Source organism: Carcharodon carcharias, chromosome 14 (genome assembly GCF_017639515.1).
Source record: "Carcharodon carcharias isolate sCarCar2 chromosome 14, sCarCar2.pri, whole genome shotgun sequence".
Lineage (NCBI taxonomy): Eukaryota > Metazoa > Chordata > Chondrichthyes > Lamniformes > Lamnidae > Carcharodon > Carcharodon carcharias.
Window position 1 is genome coordinate 65,479,768 of NC_054480.1, and position 19,974 is coordinate 65,499,741.

A 19,974-nucleotide genomic window follows, 5' to 3' on the forward strand; every position below is an offset into this window, starting at 1 on the left:
TTAAATCAGGTATTTCTGTTCATAAAACTCTAATATATTTGCTCTATACTTATCATTGATATTGTGAACAGGAGAATAAAGTATATATTTTTATATAAAAATGTCACTTTTGATCCTGTGAAGCTCTATATATTTGTACCCAGGCCCTGTTTTTTTTTCTGCATACATCATTTAAATTTTGATGCCTGATCAAAAAGTCAATTTTGTATTTAGCAATGCCTGGACCAGAAACTGTTTTAATCCTTTATACTTCATCACAGATGTATCTACTATCATTCTCTTCGGTGCATGTATTGAAGGTGTGGTACTCAGAGACAAGTAAGTACATTTTATTCACTGCTGATAAAATACACAACAAAGGAACTGACTGTATGCAGTCACATGCGTGATGCATCTTCAGTTCTTTCCTCTTCATTAGCCCATTTCCTGTTTAATTCCTTCTAAATCCCATAGAACATAGTAGTTAATGAGCAAGTCAAGACTCTATGACACTTGACAATGCATCCCCCGTGTGTGAGTTAGCAATCTAGCCTATTCTAGCTACAATTAGCCTCAATACTCCTGGGAAAGGAAGGGGAAAAATAAGATGGTGCTCTTCACCCTTAATGTTAGTCTGAGACCCCCTTCTGAAAAGTACACATAAAAGCATATAGCATAGAAGGAGGCCATTCAGCTCATCTGTGCTGACTCTTTGAAAGAGCTATCCAATTGGCCCCACTCCCCTGCCCTTTTCATATTGCTCTGCAAATTTTTCCTTTTCAAGTATTTATCAAATTCCCCTTTGAACATCACTGTTGAATCTGCTTAAGGTTGACGGACAGGCCGGGAGCCCTGGCGGGCTTCTGAAAAAGCATGAAACCTCATCCACGGGCGGGATGATGTTTCATGAGGGATTTTAACATTTCAGAGTATTTTAAAATAAAAGTTATGGAAATGTCTCAACTCATGTGACAGTGTCACATGAGGGGACATGGCAGTGAAATTTTTTCCTCATCTTTATTTAAAGTTTCAAGCCTGAGCCGATCTCCCCTGAGGCAGTGCTGCCTCAGGGAGATCTGTGCAGTCTTTCACACACATGTGCGAAAAAGTGCACTCCCAGCTCAGAGAATTCCCCCGCCCACACAGAAAGCACAGCTTCCTGGCGCACATCACGCTGGGCGGGCCTTAATTGGCCTGACCCCGTAAAATGGCGGCGCACCCCCAAATGGGGGAGCCGATCGAGAACCCATCCGCTCATGCCCACTCCTGCACATCCCCCCCAATGGGGGGAAAATATTGCCCATGAAGAATACACACTTGTACAAACACTGGGGGGTTTCTCTATACACCAACATCTTCTAGAGGGGAAAGAAAAAATTGGGAATGGATACGTGAGGTAAAATGTGTGCTGAGAAAACAATTGATTTTTTAAAAATTTATTCCTGAGATTTGGATATCTTTGACATATATTGCCCATCTTTAGTTTGCCTCAGATGTAGCCAACTGATGTACTAGGTCATTTTAGAAGGCAATTAAGATTCAACCACACTGTTGTGGGACACATATACTCCAGCCCAAGTAGGGATGGCAGATCCCTTTTCTCTGAAGGGTGTTAAATTGTTCTTTTTTTAAAGAAATGACAATCCAGCAGGTTTCATGGTCAAATTGCTAGATTTATTGAATTCAGTTTCACAACTTGACATGAGTCGGAGCAAATCACTGGAATTCTTTGCAGTACCATAACCATAACAATCAGTACCATAACCTACTATGTCCATGTCTGTAACATCTGCTATTCTATTTTGTAATGAAGAGTTGAGAACTATTTAGTGTCATTGTTGAAGCATTGATTTTTTTTAGAAAAAAATCTAAGATCTCTCAAACCAGAGCACAAGTGTGTGATCTTTTTTAAAATCTTTGGCAGAGGTCTCAGGACCTTTCTAACAATGACATTCCTGACCATATTTAGGCATAATTTCCAGCATTTCCTTTGCAAAACATAACTAATTTTCTAATACATAAAATATAAAGCAAACTGATTGCATCTAAGTCCTGAAGCTTATCCAGCTAGGTTCCAAAAGCAAAAAGAAGATTGGTTAGTTGAAGTAATATTAACTGTTGCTCCTATCTGTTTTGATGCCACCTTGGTGTAGGATACCTCTTCGTCTTTAGCAACACAAAGCTGCCACCATTTGAATTTCCATGGAGTCACTTGATAAATTTAACATCATTGAAAGTTCATCCATATTCCTAATCTGTGACAGATCACATTACTGCCCTTTGCAGCACTAATGGAAACTGTCCAATTTAATCTCCAGTCCTTTCAGCAACTTCTGAGTTATTTTGAAGAGTGAAGGTTAGAACCAGTTTTTTTAATCACTGTACTTGCTGACAACACTTGCAGTGCTGCAGCTGGGACTCACTCACTGTGGTTCGGATCCAGATCAACTACTACACTTGCCAACTGCTCTTGCCATTTCAGGATAGATGGCAAAAAGCAAAGTAATTAATTCCATCTTAGGTCATACATTTAAAAACAAACTACAGTTCCCTCAGCACTGCGTCAATTTTTTTTGGCTCCACTACACTGCTCTGCATTACAAAGAAATTACAACACTAAAACTGGCCATTCAGCCCAACCAGTCTGCATTGGTATATATTTTACACATAAACAGTAGTCCTAATCCCATGTGTTGCTCCATTTCCATATCCCTTTATTCCATTTTTCTCCAACCACCTACCTAACCTATTCATAAATGTTGACATGATCTCTGATACTGTATTTTACAGCCTCATGACCCTCTGTTTCAAAAAGATTGTCATTAACAGATGAACCTACTATAGTCCCCATCCAGCAGCCATTCACATGTAATTCCGGCAGCGAATACCAGACCATAATTAGGACTTGGATCCCTGATTAATTAACCATTGCTCATGAAAAGAAAGTTCTCATGTCAGTCCTAATTTGTGAAGTATATGCCTTTGTGTCCTATTTTCATAACAGCTCCGCATTTATCTTTTCTGCAGTGTTCTCAGACTCATAACCCCACCTCTCAGTTACCTCCATTCAGGGCTGCAAACCCCATTTTTCCTCAGGCTTTCCTCATAATTCAATCATCATTTGACAGTGGGGATCAGCCTTGTGGCTTTTCTCTGTGCTACTCTCAGAGCTTGAAAGTCTTTTTGATGTCTTGGTGATGAGAAGTGAATACAATGCACTTGGTGTGATCTGACAAGTGCCCTACAGCATTGCAGCTCAACTTTCTTGTCACGCACGTCATGTGCTTGGTGTTGAACACAGAGCCAAGCCACTGCATTAGAAATACAGTTGGCTAGTACATCAGACAACTTGAAGCAGTCACTGAGAGCTGAACAACTTGAGTACAATCAACAAATATAGTGGTTATAAGGTCATTTCAGACCATCCACATTTTCTGTCACTTTAAAGCAAATAGCGGGAACTAGAAGGAAAGGATGTTATAGGAGTAATTTTCTGTGCAATATACTTGCCTGGGTGCTTTAGGTTCTGTGCTCATAAATAAAAGCAACCCCTCACTTTAAAATCCAAACAATGGCGCAACCTTCTAATCTTATATGGAGTTTGTATGGAAGTCCACAAATCCAATTCGTCTTCGTTTAATGGTTGGGATTCCCACCTTACCTGCACTGATTTTTTAAATGGAACCACAATAAGTAGCAGTGAGAACATGGGTCAGGGACTCACCCAATCATTTATAACCCCTTAGGTTTCCTGCCAGAAGACAATCAATGTATCTGCTCACGTACAGGTGGGAAAACTGAAATGATCTACGGGCAGTAAAAGATTGATGGGATAGGCTTTTCACACTTACTTCTAAAATAAAATCCACAGTGGCCATTGATAATACAATCCTCCACGCCTGTTCCATATGGACTCTCCAGCATAGGCCAAGAGCCGGGTAGTGTTGAAATTTCCCTTTTTGGGCAGAATATTTCTCTTGTCGGGCAGGTGTGCACCTGACCTGAACGAGTGTAAAATGACGCGCGATGATGCCAGGCAAGCGTCCTGATGTCATCGCGCACTTGTGCGATATTTCGGTCTGCGGGCACGTGCAGAAGTCGGCAGTGCACCCACCAACAATAAAGCAGCCTATTAAGGCTCATAATCAACTAAATGATTGCAATTTTTCGCTGCCCATCCAACTGTTCGGTTGTTGGGTGGTCAAAAAGGCCAAGCAGCCTTTGCATCTTGAGCAAAACCTCATCAACAGGCGGGATGAAGTTTCATCCACTGATTTAAAAAAACGTCTTGCACTCATCCCTAACATGTCCCTGCTCATGTGACAGAGTCACATGAGGGGACTTTTTTTTATAACATTTTTAAATCTTTATTGTTTATTTGCAAGATCTTCAGCTGCCTGAGGCAGCTCTGTGCCTCAGGGAGTTTTTGCTGCGCGCACTCACGCGCATGTGCGAACCTCTGCACTCGCCCTCCCTTTCCCACACAGGCAGCGCTGAGCGCAGCAGCGTGCTATTCACGCTGGCTGGCCATTAATTGGGCAACCAGTGTGAAATCACAGTCAGGGCCCGATAATGGGCAGCAGTCCATTTCACGGCCGCTCCCGCTCACCTCTGCTGAGCCTGCCCAACAACCAGAAAATCCTGGCCTTTGTTACATGCTAACAGCCAGCAAGCTGGAACTAGGTAAGGCTCAGGGTGATAGCCTTTTGGGAGGGGTGGTGGGGGCCATAAGACATGCCACACAAGGAAGCACTCTAATTCTACAAAAACTGAATATCTGAACCAGCTACTTCAAGGAACTAGAAGTTATGCAATTCTGAATTATTTACCTTTAATTTCTCTCCCGAAATAAAATAAGTGGTGTGCTCAACACCGGAAAGTAATAAATTAAACCTAACCAATGTGCACAGGAATGCATGCTGAAACAGTGGAACAGCAAGTCTATGTCTCGGTTGCCTTCTGAAATAAAAAGCTGGTATTGGTAAAAAGTGACAATGACGCTGCCAGATTTCATCAAAACCCAACTGGTTCATGAATTTCCTTACGGAAGAAAACATGCCGTAGGACAGGATTTTCCCCCCACCTGGGGCAAAGTTGAAGTACGTGCGCACGGAGGCGCGCCTTCGATCGGCCCATTTTACGCCAATTAAGGCCCACCCAGTGTGACGTCCACACGGAAGCGCTATGCAGGCAGGGGGGATTCCCTAAACCCGAGAGTGTGCTCTTTCACGCATGCACACGAAAGAGGGCACTCATCTCCCTAAGGCTAAGTGCTGCCTTAGGGAGATTGTCTCTACTGTCAAGAATATTAAAAATATTTTTTTTTTTAATTCCCTGACATGTCCCCTCATGTGACACTGTTACATGAGTTGGGACATGTTCATAATTTTTTTAAGACTTTAATTAAATTTTTTAAAACTTACATGAAACCTCTACCACCCACGGATGAGGTTTTCATGCTTTTTCTAATTCCCGCCAGGGCATCTGGCCTGCCCACCAACCTTAAGGCTGGACGAGCATGTCCATTAATTAGTCTAATGACTGTCAATGGCCTGAATTGGCCATGGACAGGTCGGCAGGTGCACGGCTGATTTTGCTGCGCCCACGCCTACCTGAAAATTTAAATGGGGCACGGTAACGTTAGAAGTTCCGCCCAACGTCACCGCACGTCAGTTTATATGTCGGCGTGCGGGCCCCACCCCCTGCTCGCCGACAGGAAAATCCTGACCATAGTTATTCAGTCTGATCTATACGTAACTCCAATCGCATGCCAATGGCGTTGACTATTAATTGCCTTCTGATGTGTCTACCAAGCCATTCGTTTGTATTAAACCACTACAAAAATGAATAAGAAGAATTACACTGGACAGACCACTCAGCTGCAACCCAGGCATTAGATTCAGTCATGGCAATGGCACACGACCCTACTTAACCCTGCAAAGGCCTCCACACTTATGCCTGCAGACTGGTGTCAAAGTTGAGGGATCTGATCCATAGACTAGTCAAACGACAGCCTGACATAGTCACACTCGCAAAATGATAGCCAATTAATTAATTAAATAATGTGTGCTGCTAAGATGCTAGCTGGGAGAGAAATCTAATAAAATAATATAAAATGAAAACAGAAAAATGCTGGTAGTGTAAGGTGCACCAGCATCTTTAAAGAGAAAGGCAGGTTAATGTATCAGTTTGGGCACTTCAGCGGAAAAGTAAAAATAATTAAAATTATTCCTTCTGCATTCAACCAGAATCACAAATTGGTTCATTTTAGTGAGAGATTGTTTATTATTATTATCTCTTACTGGGTGGAGAATATTGACCCTAAATATCACAAGCAAGTTGCTTGGTAAACCAGAGTGTTTGTTTTTCTAGATTCGGAGAAGGTGTGAATGGGAATCTTGTGATTGGAACATTGTCCTGGCCATCGCCATGGGTCATTGTGATTGGTTCATTCTTCTCTACGTGTGGCGCTGGTCTTCAGAGTCTGACAGGTGCCCCTCGTCTTCTGCAGGCCATCTCACGAGATGGGATTGTACCTTTCCTAAGGGTATGTTTTTGTTGCTTGTTCTCACCAGGGAAATGGATGACAGTGTCGGAGCGTGCAAAGCGACGGACTATGTTAAATGTGTGCAAATTGTATTTCATTCAGGTTGCAGCTTGCAGACCAGGTTATCTCCCCACCATGAGATAAATTGGAAAAAACAGCAAGGTTAATTCAGCATCCGGTATTAACTATGGGGCGAAAGGATCTTGTGTGAATTGAGATAAAGGGCTGGATTTTCCACATCCGCCCGCCGCTGTGAACTTCCACTCCTGCCGCAAGTCAATGGACTTCTGGCTGGACCGCCGCCTTGCCCACCACAGGTCCCCCTCACCATGGGGCTGGAAAATCCCAGCCAAAGTCACAGATAGTTTGAAAGTCTATGGGGAATATGTTGGAATCATAGCAAGGCTTATTTTGTTAATGGTTAATTCCATGGAGATATGTTGAAAATTGACAATACTTCAATTCTAAAGCTTAAGGAGCACTGTTACTAATTCAACATCTTGTCAAGGAAGTGGGGTCAACCCAGCACTGATAATCCCTCCACACCCACCCCTGAATGTGAGAACAGTGTTATATGGGCGTACAGAAGAAAAACTAGGGTTGACTTCTCCTTTTGGTTTTATCTCCCTTCACTCAATGGTACACTTGCACTTGTGAATTCATTGGATTATCAAGTACATGCAGAGGAAGACTTCCTCCCATAGAGAGAGTCAAAGGCAAAAACAACATTATCAGCCAATCAGTTAGTGCAGCAGTGTTCATTATTTTCTATGACTTAAGGCAAGTGGGAGAGGTGCAGAGGAAAAATGAAGAGTTACTAGATCTAGGCAATTTGGCAGATATCATGATTTGGGCACCATGAGCATTCAGAGAGAGAAAAATCCAGTCACATATTTCATGACAGAGGATCCCAAATATGTCCAATGGTATCTTCCTAAGCAAACAACAACATCAGTGAGCATATGCAATGGGATTGCTGTGGTCTTAGAAAACAGTAATTGGATGTGACAAGGATACCAGCTTTAGCCTTTACATATCTTACACTGATGTGGTGCTGAATTGTTATTGTGGTCTCGCTCTCTTCTTAGATACACTTCATCAAAATTTCATATCTCTCAATTGAAGAGACAGACTCTCTTGAACTGTTGTTAATCTTCTGCTCTCTATGCCTTGAGCATCCTTGGCATATTTCGTACATACAGTTGTGTAATGCTGTGGATTTCTGTGATGTAATCTGACACTTGTCTGCACAGAAAAAGCCATCTGTTTTAATTGAGAACAGACTTCTGTAAATTCCAAGATCATTTTATTTTAAAGAGCCAACTGTTTTCTTCCTAGGATTAGCAAAACAGTGGAAATGCACACTTTTTTTGACCAGTGCAGTTGTGGAGAATGTGATTTGGTATCAGGAGTACAAACAAGTGATAGAAAATGGCTTCACCAGTGTTTGAGACCATGAGTATGGAGTAGTCATCTCCTCATGGCCTACCAGGAAAGTTAAAAAAAATCTTAAAAAGTGCCTTTCCAGGCACCATCTGTTTTGCTGCAATTTTGGGCTTGGTCAAAGACTCACCACATCTCCTTGCTCACACTGCTGAGTTAAAATTGCACGCAGTTCCCAATAACCCACCATGCATATGTAAAAATGGATCCCAATAGCTTTGGGTGATTATCCTTGCCACCTGCTTAATTGAGCAAGTTAAAAATCAGCCCCCAGCAGCTCTAATGTGGATAAGTAATTGTGATGATTTTAACTGCCCACATGCCTGGTTTCTGCCAGGTAGGTAGGGTTGAAACTTCCCCTGTGTCAGATGAGTGAAAATTTAACAATTTTTATTTTGTGTAAAAATGGGTGATATCAAATCGGCAGCCTGTTCTATTTCTGTTGAAAATTGGAGAATTGCAAAACAGACACGCATGTACTTGTACTATCTTCCTGTTTCTATACTCACTAGCAGTGGAAGTAACCTTGAGAATACCACCTTTGAGATCCTGCTTCTTAATCTTGTTCTTAGCTCTTCAAGCTCTGCTTGTTGGACCTAACTTTTTCTACCTATATCATTGGTTCCAATATGGACCATGATTTCTAGCTGTTCCCCATCTCCGTGCAAAATGCCCTAATCTAAATTCATGCAACTAATACAAATTTAACAGCAATTTACAAATTGACAATGCTGGGACAGAAATTAAGTAAATAAGAGTTGTCCAGTTTTCATTCCCCAAAAAGGAATCTTCTCTTAACTGCATTATCTGCAGTAAAGTTATCTGCATTTGAATGTTGTGGTATTTTTAAAGTAGTCTCTGGTTATGAATGTGCATAGTTTTTCTCTCTGATGCTGCAGTTGTTTTACTGTTCTTTTTTTCCCAGATATTCGGCCATGGAAAAGCAAATGGTGAACCTACCTGGGCCCTGTTACTGACAGCATGTATCTGCGAAACTGGGATCCTCATTGCCTCATTGGATGAGGTGGCCCCCATTCTCTCCATGTAGGTGCACTTTTTGGAATATTACTGACCTGCAAATAAATAGTGGTTTTCACCAACCTGTGTCATTAGTATGGAGCTCCACACAAGTTGGGCATCCAGGTGGCCTAGTCAGCAGGCCCAACAGGATTCTTTTTCCCTTTATTCCAGTAACAATTCCAATTCTGATCCATTTTGAAAGGATAAATTTGTAAACCTACCCTTACATACTTCACTGGTGGTTACACAGATGTGTCCCAGAAAGTTTCAATGCTGTAATTCCTGTAGCAAACAGGAAGTTCCATTAACTTGCACCCTGAACCTTGCTGTGTTGACCTGGAACTGTCCACTGCAGGATGCTTCAGCCTGGTCATATGACATACGCTCTAGAACTCTCTTCTGTGGGAAAGTATCTCACTAATTTCCATGCTTCCCATTGACAATTTACAGGCCAAAGAACTGCAAACTTGAGCTTCTGGCCCATCCCAAGGTGGCATGGTGCATTGGTACATCAATCTATTGTACCATCTGACCAAAAGCTGTACATTCCTCACTCAAACTTTGGAGACAGAGATACAGGATGTGAGGATGAGTGAAGACCGTCTGTCCTATCTGCCTGATCCAGAGTAGTGCAATTTTGCACCCCATTGGCCCACTCCTCAGTCATATAAGATCATCTGGGAATGATAAAGAAAATACAAGAGAAAGGAAACCCAAGGTCAGTTTTGCAAAAGCTGCGGTAAGTTCATCTCCCAAAAAGAATCAATACCAGTTCTAGAAGACAATCACTTTTCCTAGCCAGCAAAGTATCCTTCATAACTTGAAATCTGCTTCAGACTTAGTAATTTCATTTGATTGTCTTCAAGGAATCCACTGCGCAATAATCAGTTCTCAATGTCAACCATCTCCTCAAAACATTTAAGTATTTGGATGTGCACTTGCGATACCATGGCATACAAGGCTATAGACCTAGTGCTGGAAAATGGAATTAGAATAGTTAGGTACTTGTTTGACCAGCACAAACTTAATGGGCCGAAGGGCCTTTTTCTGTGCTGTAGACCTCTATGACTCTTTGGGCAGAATTTTACATTTGACGTGCAGGGGGGCGGGACCCACACGCCAATGCGTAAAATGATGCGTGGTGACGTCGGACGAGCATCCCGACATCACCACGCGCCATTGCAATATTTCAGTGGGAGGGCGGGTGTCCATCTCCGTTGCGTGCCCGCCATTAATTAACGGGCCACTTAAGGCCCTTGAGGATCCAATTGCAGCACCTGTGCAATCTTCGGCTTGTCGCAAGGGCGCAACAGGCAGGCAGGCAGCAGAAATTTGTATGAACCTCGTCCACGAGCAGGAGAGGAGGGCTCAATGGGGTCGTGATTCTATAGATTTAAAACTCACTGTAGAAAAGTTACTGAAACTTGCCTGTGTGAGCTGGAAAAGTTCAAACTGCATACCAGCTGCTTGGACTGGACTCATAACCTTCCGGTCAGCACTTGGCAGTGAGGATATGTCTTGGGGCCTTTCGGTTTCAGGAAGCCTCCCTGAGCCTGGGAATGGGAGGTGATCTCCCCACTGGAGGCACCTCCTCTGAGGAGGAAGGGAGGGCTTGAAGGGGGAGTATTGCTGGCTTCCCCCATGTCCAGGGTGCAATAGACTGCACACATGTGGCCATCAAGGCACCAGCAGGTGAGCCCGGTGCCTTTGTCAACAGGAAAGGCTTCCACTCCATGAATGTGCAGATAGTGTGTGACCAAAGGATGCAGATTCTGCAAGTCTGTGTAAGATACCTAGGCAGCTCCCACGACACCTACATCCTCAGACATTCACAGGTTCCGGGGCTCTTCAATGCTCCATCCCGGCTTGATGGTTGGCTGCTGGGTGATAAGGGCTATCCCCTCAGAAGGTGGCTCATGACGTTTCTCCGCCATCCAAGAACAGAAGCTGAGCAGCGGTACAATAGGAGCCACGGCACCACAAGGGCTGTGCTGGAGAGAGCCATCGGTCTTCTCAAGATGCGCTTCCACTGTCTGGACTGTTCTGGGGCACACTCCAGTACCCCTAGATTGAGTGTCCCTGATAGTGGTTACATGCTGCACTCTCCACAATCCTTGTGCTGCAAAGGGGGACGCAGTGGACGATGAAGATGTCGAAGCAATGGCTGCAGCTGCACACGATGAATCCAGCAGTGAGCCCAAGGATGAGCATGCACAGGGAAATGTTGAGGGGGCAGGGACACCCGGGACGCTCTAATCCAAGGAACCTTCAGCTAACACACCACATATGGATCTCCAACACAAGCCTGAGCAGCAGCCTCCATACTGAAGACATTAGTGCCAATTCTGTCAGGATAGGAGTATTGACGATGGGCCCAGTCAATAAATGTCAATGACACACAAATCATTCATAACATCTCAGGAATCCATGCACCTACCCAAGAAAAGAGGCACCCCCAGCCATGTTAGACAATCTTAATTTAATGCTTTCACAAAAGTCTCTTAACATAACACAAATAAAATAGTGTCGCACTGCAAACACAATTAGAAGAAACTCATAGGGGGGCCAACAAAAAACTACTAATAATGAACCCAGTGTGTGCCTAAGGTGCCTTAATTTTACATTTGCGGGTGCTACATCTTTGTGGTGCCCCCTCGCTGGCACTGGCAACTGAGACAGCCTGCTCTCTCTGATGGCCTGTTGGCCTCGATGACCTTGACGGACGTCCTCTGACCCATGGAGCCTGTGTTGGCCCCGCCTGGGAGGGAGCTGCCAGATCCGCAACTGGCATCTCCCCAGTCATCATAGCCTCATTGGGTGCCACGGTCACTGGTAGAGGGGTGGAGGAGCTGCCGGCCTCATCCGGAGCACCCTGAGAGTCGCCCGCAGAGACGATAGGCAGCTGCACCGCCAACGCAAGGTCCGTTCAGCCCTCCCTGCTCGCCATAGATAGATGGGCACTGAGGTGGGAGACCTGGTGCTCACACCACCACCCACACAGGCACTGACCACCTGAGGTCAATGCCCCTGTGAGGGATTGCTGGTCCGAGCACAACCCCAGGAACCCCTGATCCTGTCCCTGGAGCTGCCTCTCCATGAGAGTCGCCACTCTCTCCATGGAGGAAGCTTGCCGCTCATGCATGAGGCTCAATGCATGGACTACAGTTCGCGTAGGCTCCTCCACCACTGATACCAAGCCAAACACAGCCTCATTGTCTCCACCAGATGGTCCAGCACACCCGGCCGCATCTCATGAGTTGGCTGCACCGGGGACAACTCCAGAGGCTCATCATCAGCCATGGATTGAGCATGTGCCTGGTCCCCTGCAGTCTTCTGACTGCTGGCGCTATGGGCACTCTCTGTCTCCATCAGCCCCTCCAGCATCTGTGAAGTGCCCTCACCGCTGTGCCCCAGGACACTAGCCGAAGATCTGGTGCCAGTATCTGCACTGGTGCCTGCCTGGCAGAGATGGTGTGATGCTTGTGATGTTGACACTTCATGGCCCTCAGGCGTCAGAAGGAGCCCCTGCTGCTCCGGGTCCCGGCCCTGCACCGCTGATGCTGAAAGGAAGAGTAAGGACATCCGATCAGTTAGCCTGCGGGCAATGTCAATGTACATGCCTGTCCCCCAGATCATCACGTGCTCATCATTCCACACGCAATGAGTAATCCATGTTGGTCACGTTCCCTCACTCAACAATCAGCACAGCCATGGCTGTTGCAAGACTACTGGTGATGTGAGTGCTGGTCATACATACCTGCCCGTGGAACCCTAACCTCTCCATCTCTGGTGGACCTGGGCACATGGCGCCTCTCCAGATCGAGGGCCTCCTGCTTGAAATGGCTAAACAGCACTACCTGGACTGGCCCACTGCCAGTCCTCAGCCGCTTGGCAGTATTCTAAGAATTCTTCTCCTGGAAATGAAGAAAGAACATTGTTAATTGATACTTGTACCATGAATCTCCTCACGGCTGGGCCACCCCAAGCCCAGTTGGCCATTGCAGAGGTCCGATGCATCCTTACCCCACTCCTGCCAAACACTCACACAAATATGCCAGGTATGTCCTTCCCCGCCCTCTCACCCTTGGCCACATGCTGCCTTCATCACATTTGGGAGCACACAGTTTAAACATCCGCAGTAAGGCACAATGACGTGGAGAGCAGAGGGCAGCAGATCCATCTGTGCGACGCCACCTTGAACATCCCCTCCCACCATATCATCCTGACTTTGACATGCCCTGGAGTTCGAGCACTGCGCCTGGGCCCAGATCCTCCAGGTTGCCCCCACCACAGTCATTTGGGCCTCAGACCACCGCATGCTGCAAATGCAGAACCCATCTCATCACCACCCTCTCCGGCTGACCAACGCATAGGCAATACCTGCCAAGCCGCCCAGCTAAGGACACATGCCGTCAATGACTCATTGCATTCAGGCCAATCAGACATGGGTGGGGCGCCAGCAGGGGAGAAGCTTACATGATGGGTGAAGTGAATGATGCCAACATGCTACTCACCCTTCCTGTGCGCAGCAGGTCGTTGAAGCACTTATGGCATTAGGTCCATGAGCACCGCACCATGTCATTGGAGCTCTCAACTTCTGCTACCTCCTTCCACGCACGCTTCATCAAGTGGGGTGGCCTCCTCTTGTCCTCGGGGACGAACACCTCCCGCCATGCTGCCACCTCCTTGAGGAGAGCAGCAAGGCACTTGTCCGAAAACCTGGGCGCACACTGACCACCCGCCCTACCCTCCTGCATGGCCAGCCTGGATCTGCCTTGACCCCAACCTCTGGCCATGTACAGCAGTCTTGGAGCGGCTGCAGCTTGGCCTTTAAACAGGCCGCCGGGCCGCCATTCAACCTGGCGGCGATTGCCAATTCGCCTTCGCCCGCCCACTCCCGCCATCCCCGGGAGTTGCGAAACATGTAAAATGGCAGCGCCCCCCTGACCGGGGGCGCCGATTGGAAGGCTGCCCGCCCGGGCCCACACTTCCACCCCCGGGGGGATAATGTTGCCCCAAGTTCCGAACCAGAAATAGATGATAACCCAGTGGCCAAACAGAATGAGGAAATTGGAGAAATGAATATCATCAGAGATAAATATTGGAGAAACTTAAGGGACTAAAATCCAACAAATCCCCAGGGCCCTAGGGTTCTAAAAGAGATAACTGCAAAGATGGTGGATTTGCGCCCGTCTGCACCCTCTCCTGCTGCGTCCCTCCCCCCGCCAGATGGAAAATTCTGTCCTATGACTCTATGTTCTGTGGAAATAAACTGCTTCCAACATTGAACTGAACTCTTATCTCATTCTACACATTCTTGTTTCCTATTTCTCCCATTCCCCTCTGGAACAAATAATCTGTCCAGTGCACAGAATCTATTTACTTTGAGTTTAAACATCTCAATTTAATCTTTTCTAACCCATAGAAAGAAGTGCAATTCTTGGGCCTATCCTATAGCTGACACCCTCAAAGCATCATTTTAGTCAGTCTGCACTAGACATTCTTTCCCACCATGTTTATGGACCACATGGGGCTACAGCACTCTCAATATGGCTGTATCAATGTCTTGTATAACCAAAGTATAGCATTCCTGTTTTTCTATTGCTTTGCCATAGCAATACACTCTAAAACCCTGTGTGCTTTTCCAATGACCTCATCACATTGCTTTTAGACCTTCAGATGGTCTTATTCGACACACTCAAGCAGTTCCAAATCTAGAGCTCCCAGTTTTAGACTGCATCACCTCATCATGGGTGACAGCTGGCTCACTGAGAGGCACAAGCAAGAGCACTGGTAATATAGCAATGGTAAGTGCATGAATGCTTTCAGCCTGAGAGAAGACTGCAGATTCATGCTGCACTGCATCACTGCCAACCCTAGTGACCTGTTGGAGCACAGATTGTTAGATTGCTGCAAGAGCCTGTATGTCCCTTTAAACGCAGAGATTTGCAGTCATGGCAGCAGTCCGAACCAACATGGAAGCAATGAGCTCTGTCTGAGCTTCCACTACAGCAGTGAAAGGTTGGGTGGCTTCTTCCTGTACTGCCATGGGATCTGAGACATTGGCCACCAAACACTGCATTCCAGCTGTGTCCACAAATGGTGTCACAAAGTTGGCTGCCACTTCCATGGTGGAAAGGATGGGCTCCATGCTCTGCACAATGTCCTGTACCACATTGGAACCAGACTCCTCAGTGGCAAGAAGCTCTCTGGCAAACCTGCCAAAGCACCAAACATCTCAGTGTGTGCGCACATCAGCCTTCTCCTATAGGCCACCCCATCGATGTACTGATCTAGTTTCCTCTAGCAGAGCTCACATGCAGCCTGGCCTCCATTGAGCTGATGCACAAACTATCTTCTCCCTGTAGCTTGACTGCAGCCCTTTCATGCCACTGACACACCATGTTCAGAACTCAACTCTGTTTCACCCCCTAAAGTTTGTGCAGTATCCGAACTAGCGGTTGCAAATTACATCAAATCACAGTGTTCCTTCATTAAAGATGTGGTGTAACTTTCACCCTTCACCCTGAAGCTGCTTTGACTGGGTAGGCATCAGTTCCTGGGTGTTTAAAGCAAAAAAATCAGGAAGGGAGAGTTGAATGAGGAGTGGTTAGAAATCAAAAGGTCCATGGTCACACCAACATCTGCTTGCACTTAATGTCAGACAGCAGAATGAGAGTGAGGTAGGAGTTGAGAAGGGGCATAAGGCAGGAACGGACCATCATTCTCAATGTTCTCAGCGACATCAAATACAATGGGCTCTGCCATAACCAGCCCCATGATGCAGAAGCATCTCCTCCACAGGGCTCAGAGGATATAGGCATGCCTACATACCCAGCCAGTTGTACTCTGCTCCCTTCTGTTGAGTGCAACCTGCAAGAAAGAAGGAAGAATGTCAGTGATTGTGCTGCTCTGAGTTTGGGTGATATGCCTGTCAAAGCTGAATAGCTGCATGTATGTGGAGGCTGTGAGAGTTATGTGTGAGGTTTGCATCATGGTCTGTGAAAGGTGAGCTGGAGCATCTGAATGTTAAGTCCTGATCACTGGGGACTGCTGCAGGATGAACAATAGGGTTTTGGTGTATTGAAAGCGGGGGCGTTTGTGCTGTGCTGGGAGAGCATGTCATGTGAAGATGCATCCACTGACTTTGACCAACTGGTGAGGTCATTGAATTTCTTACAGCACTGCTGCTAGTCCAGGGCTGAGAGTTTACCTCGCCACCTGCTCCCATTCCCTTCTGAGGATGTTTCAAGAAGGCCTCTTGCCCGCCTCCCGCAACAACTTCCCCTCCCCCACCCACAACCACCACAGAAACATGGCCTCTTTCCTCCTGACCACCTCCATCTTTAAGGCTTCCAGCACCGCATTTGTGAACCCCAGAGCCCTTTCTCTTCCTGGGTGCTCTATTTGTTTAGCTTCTACTTGCAGCCAATTGGACTACAGTCAGTCAGCAGCATCTTCGTTCTAAGAGTTATAGGCCGGCTTGAACAAATGCTAGCCATGGATGCTGCTTGCCCCCATGTTGAGCATTCAGTCAGCCAGAAGTGTGGGTCATGGTAACCTAAGTGCTACAATAATGCAAATAAGGACACAGCACTAAGTTTGCATGCTGCCTGCCTCATTGGCACCAGGTGGAGAATACATACAAATCAGAACCGTACACTCAAAAAAGGGGGCTACTGAATTTTGAGCAGTTTGTGTTTTATTCACTATGACCCCCAGTTCCTTCATTGCTCTCTAAAGCAACCTTTAACAGCTATCTGTGCACTATATTTACAGACCTGTAATAACCCAGCCCCAATTACATCATATTGCATTTATTCATATTGATGAACGTATTGTATTAATTCAGATAGGCTCTCTAGACAGATGGAAAGATGATCTGTGAATGTGAGAAATCTGAAGTAAATATCAGAAAATGCTGGAGTGCAGAGCCTCTCGCTAAGCAACTGCAAGAGAAAAGATAGGTTAATGTATTGGGTGGAATATTGGTTATATTGGTTGGAACTGGAATTCTAAAGCTCAGATTTCAAATGTTGGTGCCCCTGTAAGATTAAGTTTTGTGGGCTGCATTAGAATGTGGCCTTTATTTCATTAAACTTCTTGTGCATTCTTTGCATAACGAAGGAAGCGACTTTATGTGTTTTTTTTTGTCCTCAGGTTTTTCTTGATGTGCTACATGTTTGTGAACCTGGCCTGCGCTCTACAGACGCTACTCCGAACCCCCAACTGGAGACCCCGATTCAAATATTACCACTGGTATTTCACACTTTCTCTAATCTACCATATTTTTGACCTTGTTATTTTTGTGTTATTCTGACAAAAGCATTTTTTAAAAAACACACTTGAATAAAGCAAAGCGTGTCACATAAAGTATTGCAGATGTCTCAGTGCATGTTACGTAGAGAATAACAGATTGCTTGCTGTGTTGTATAGATAACAAGTACTTCAGAGTGTGTTACGGATATTTTCTACAGAAGATATCAGGTGCTTTAGAATGTGTGTTTTTTTTTCATTCATGGGATGTGTACATCGCTGACTAGGCCGGCATTTATTGCCCATCCCTAGTTGCCCTTGAGAAGGTAGTGGTGAGCTGTCTTGTTGAACCACTACATGTTGTGTAGGTATACCACAATGCCGTTAACCCAGAACAAAAAAAAAACTGTAAAAGCTGGGAAATAAGAATACTGGTCCGAACTGGTTTTTCCTTCTGGAAGGGAGGGAGTTCAAGGATTTTGACCCAGCGACAGTGAAGGAATGGCAATATATTTCCAAGTCAGGATGGTATGTGACTTGGAGGGGAACTTCCAGGTGGTGGTGCTATCATGCATCTACTGCCCTTGTCCTTCTTAGATGGTAGTGGTCGTGGATTTGGAAGGTGCTGTCTAAGTAGCCTTGGTGAGTTTCTGCAGTGCATCTTATAAATGGTGCACACTGCTGCTACTGTGCATCAGTGGTGGAGGGAGTGAGTGTTTGTGGATGTGTGCCAGTCAAGTGAGCTACTTTGCCCTGGATGGTGTCAAACTTCTGGAGTGTTGTCAGAGCTGCACTCATCCAGGCAAGTGGGGAGTATTCCATCACAGAAAAACCTGGTCCTCTTATTGCTATTGGTGTGGCCTTGCTGTGTGCAGGTTGGCTGTCATGTTCCCCACATCTGCTCAATAGCTGCACTTCAAAAAGCACACGTTGGTTGTAACATGCTTTGCAACATCCTGAGGCTATGAAAAATGCAATTTAAATACAAGTTTTTCTTTCTTTCCTTCTTTTGTATTGTTAATCAGCAACACCATCTGGAAATATTTTGTGCGGATGTAGAGTTCGGACACTTCAAATAACCTATTAATGTTCACTATCTGTATATATATCTAAAAGAATGGGCATTTAGAGAAGATGCCAGTGTTAGTTGAACTAATCTCAAGAAGGAGTCAGTGATAGTGTGAGAGGACAGATAAACCATTAAAAAAACTATACATATTACTATTCATCCATCCAAAGTGGAACTATTGGCATAGCTTTATGCTGCAAAAACTGATTGAAGGAAAAGTAAAACTTGCAAATCAGGTTTGCTCAACCTTAAAGGGCAATGAGACCTCAACTGAGCTGTCACTTCCTATTATAGGCACTCTTATCTGTTCAGCTGAGCAATGCCACTCATGCGTGAAGTTCATTCAGATTGTTAATGGCCATCTTCACTAGGCCATTTTAAGATTTTTCTTCTGGATGAACAGCTGGGTGAAGGCAAAGGAAAATAACTGATGAGAGCTCCAGCCTTAATGAGCCAGCCTTCCTGGTTCATCCTCTCACATATTCTGAACTCTCTCCAACCGCTACAGTACATTCAGTCAGCTCCAGTGAGGGTGATTTTATGGTGTCCCCAGTAGCCCTTTATATTTCTTGTGAACCGTTAAAATAAATTTTTTGTTAAAAAATGTGGAACTTATTCAGAAAACAAAAATAGGTACTGAGAAAATCAATGAAAGTTAATGTTTGATGGTTTTGGACAACAGCCTGATACTAATGCCCCAACATTGGCAGCTCTGTTGTGTAAATGATCTGCATCAGTGTTATTACAGGCACCAAAACCCTCCTCAGGAAGTCATTTCCTGGGTAACTCTGACCACAAAGTGCCAACAACAGAAAAGTGAAATATCCAACAGCACTGTCATTAGATCCGCTATCTTCAGAGTGCAAAAATAAAACAAGCCCTCTGCACATCCATACAGGTTAGCAAAATACTTTTGCCATTGATAACCTGTAGAGGCTACTGCCTCCCTCCCCCTTGCCCCCCACACCCATCCCTCACCAGTGAGTGCTGGTCAAAAGAGTAAGATCTCAAATATATGTTCTCAATTCATCCACAGCTCTTCCATTTTTGCAGAACAAGCAAAGAACTTGTACTTCTATACTGCTTTTCAGGACATCAAGATGCCCCAAAGCATTTACAACCAGTGAAATACCTATTTGAAGTGCAAATGGCAAAATTATGGAAATTCTATACTGTAATAAATAACAGAAATAAGTGGCTGATAAACTGAACACAAATAACAAGCTTCAATGAACAAAATATGCCACCGTGTCTGTGGCATTACATTTTTATACTTGTGACAAGCTTTTACTTTTTTTAAACAGGACAATGTCATTCCTGGGAATGAGCCTGTGCCTGTCCCTGATGTTTATTTGTTCCTGGTACTATGCAATAGTGGCCATGGTAATTGCTGGACTTATCTACAAATACATTGAGTTCAATGGGTAAGTCTCCGTGTTTGTTTTGTACAAGTCATTGCAAAGTGAAACTCTGGACCGTAGTATATAAAAATACTCTCCTTGTACCCCTTGATTCCCCACCTGCCCGTGTCTTGCCAATATTGAAACTACCACTTGCAGATATCATTACTAAACTGAACAGAATTTATTGGCTTTATAGCTCAGTCTTGTTCATGCTGATCAAGGTTTTAATTCACTATTGTTGGGATAACAATTTGACT

At 45.0% G+C, this 19,974-nt stretch overlaps 1 protein-coding gene across 1 annotated transcript in view; it reads left to right on the top strand.

Moving 5' to 3' along the window:
- The window catches only part of LOC121287539 (solute carrier family 12 member 5-like), a 426,506-nt gene that overhangs the window by 345,816 nt on the left and 60,716 nt on the right, over positions 1-19,974 (top strand). Inside the window, exons 11-15 of the mRNA XM_041205472.1 lie at positions 261-318; positions 6,352-6,526; positions 8,895-9,013; positions 17,150-17,248; positions 19,619-19,738. Coding sequence (XP_041061406.1) covers positions 261-318; positions 6,352-6,526; positions 8,895-9,013; positions 17,150-17,248; positions 19,619-19,738 — 571 coding nt within the window. The remainder of the gene's footprint in view (positions 1-260; positions 319-6,351; positions 6,527-8,894; positions 9,014-17,149; positions 17,249-19,618; positions 19,739-19,974) is intronic.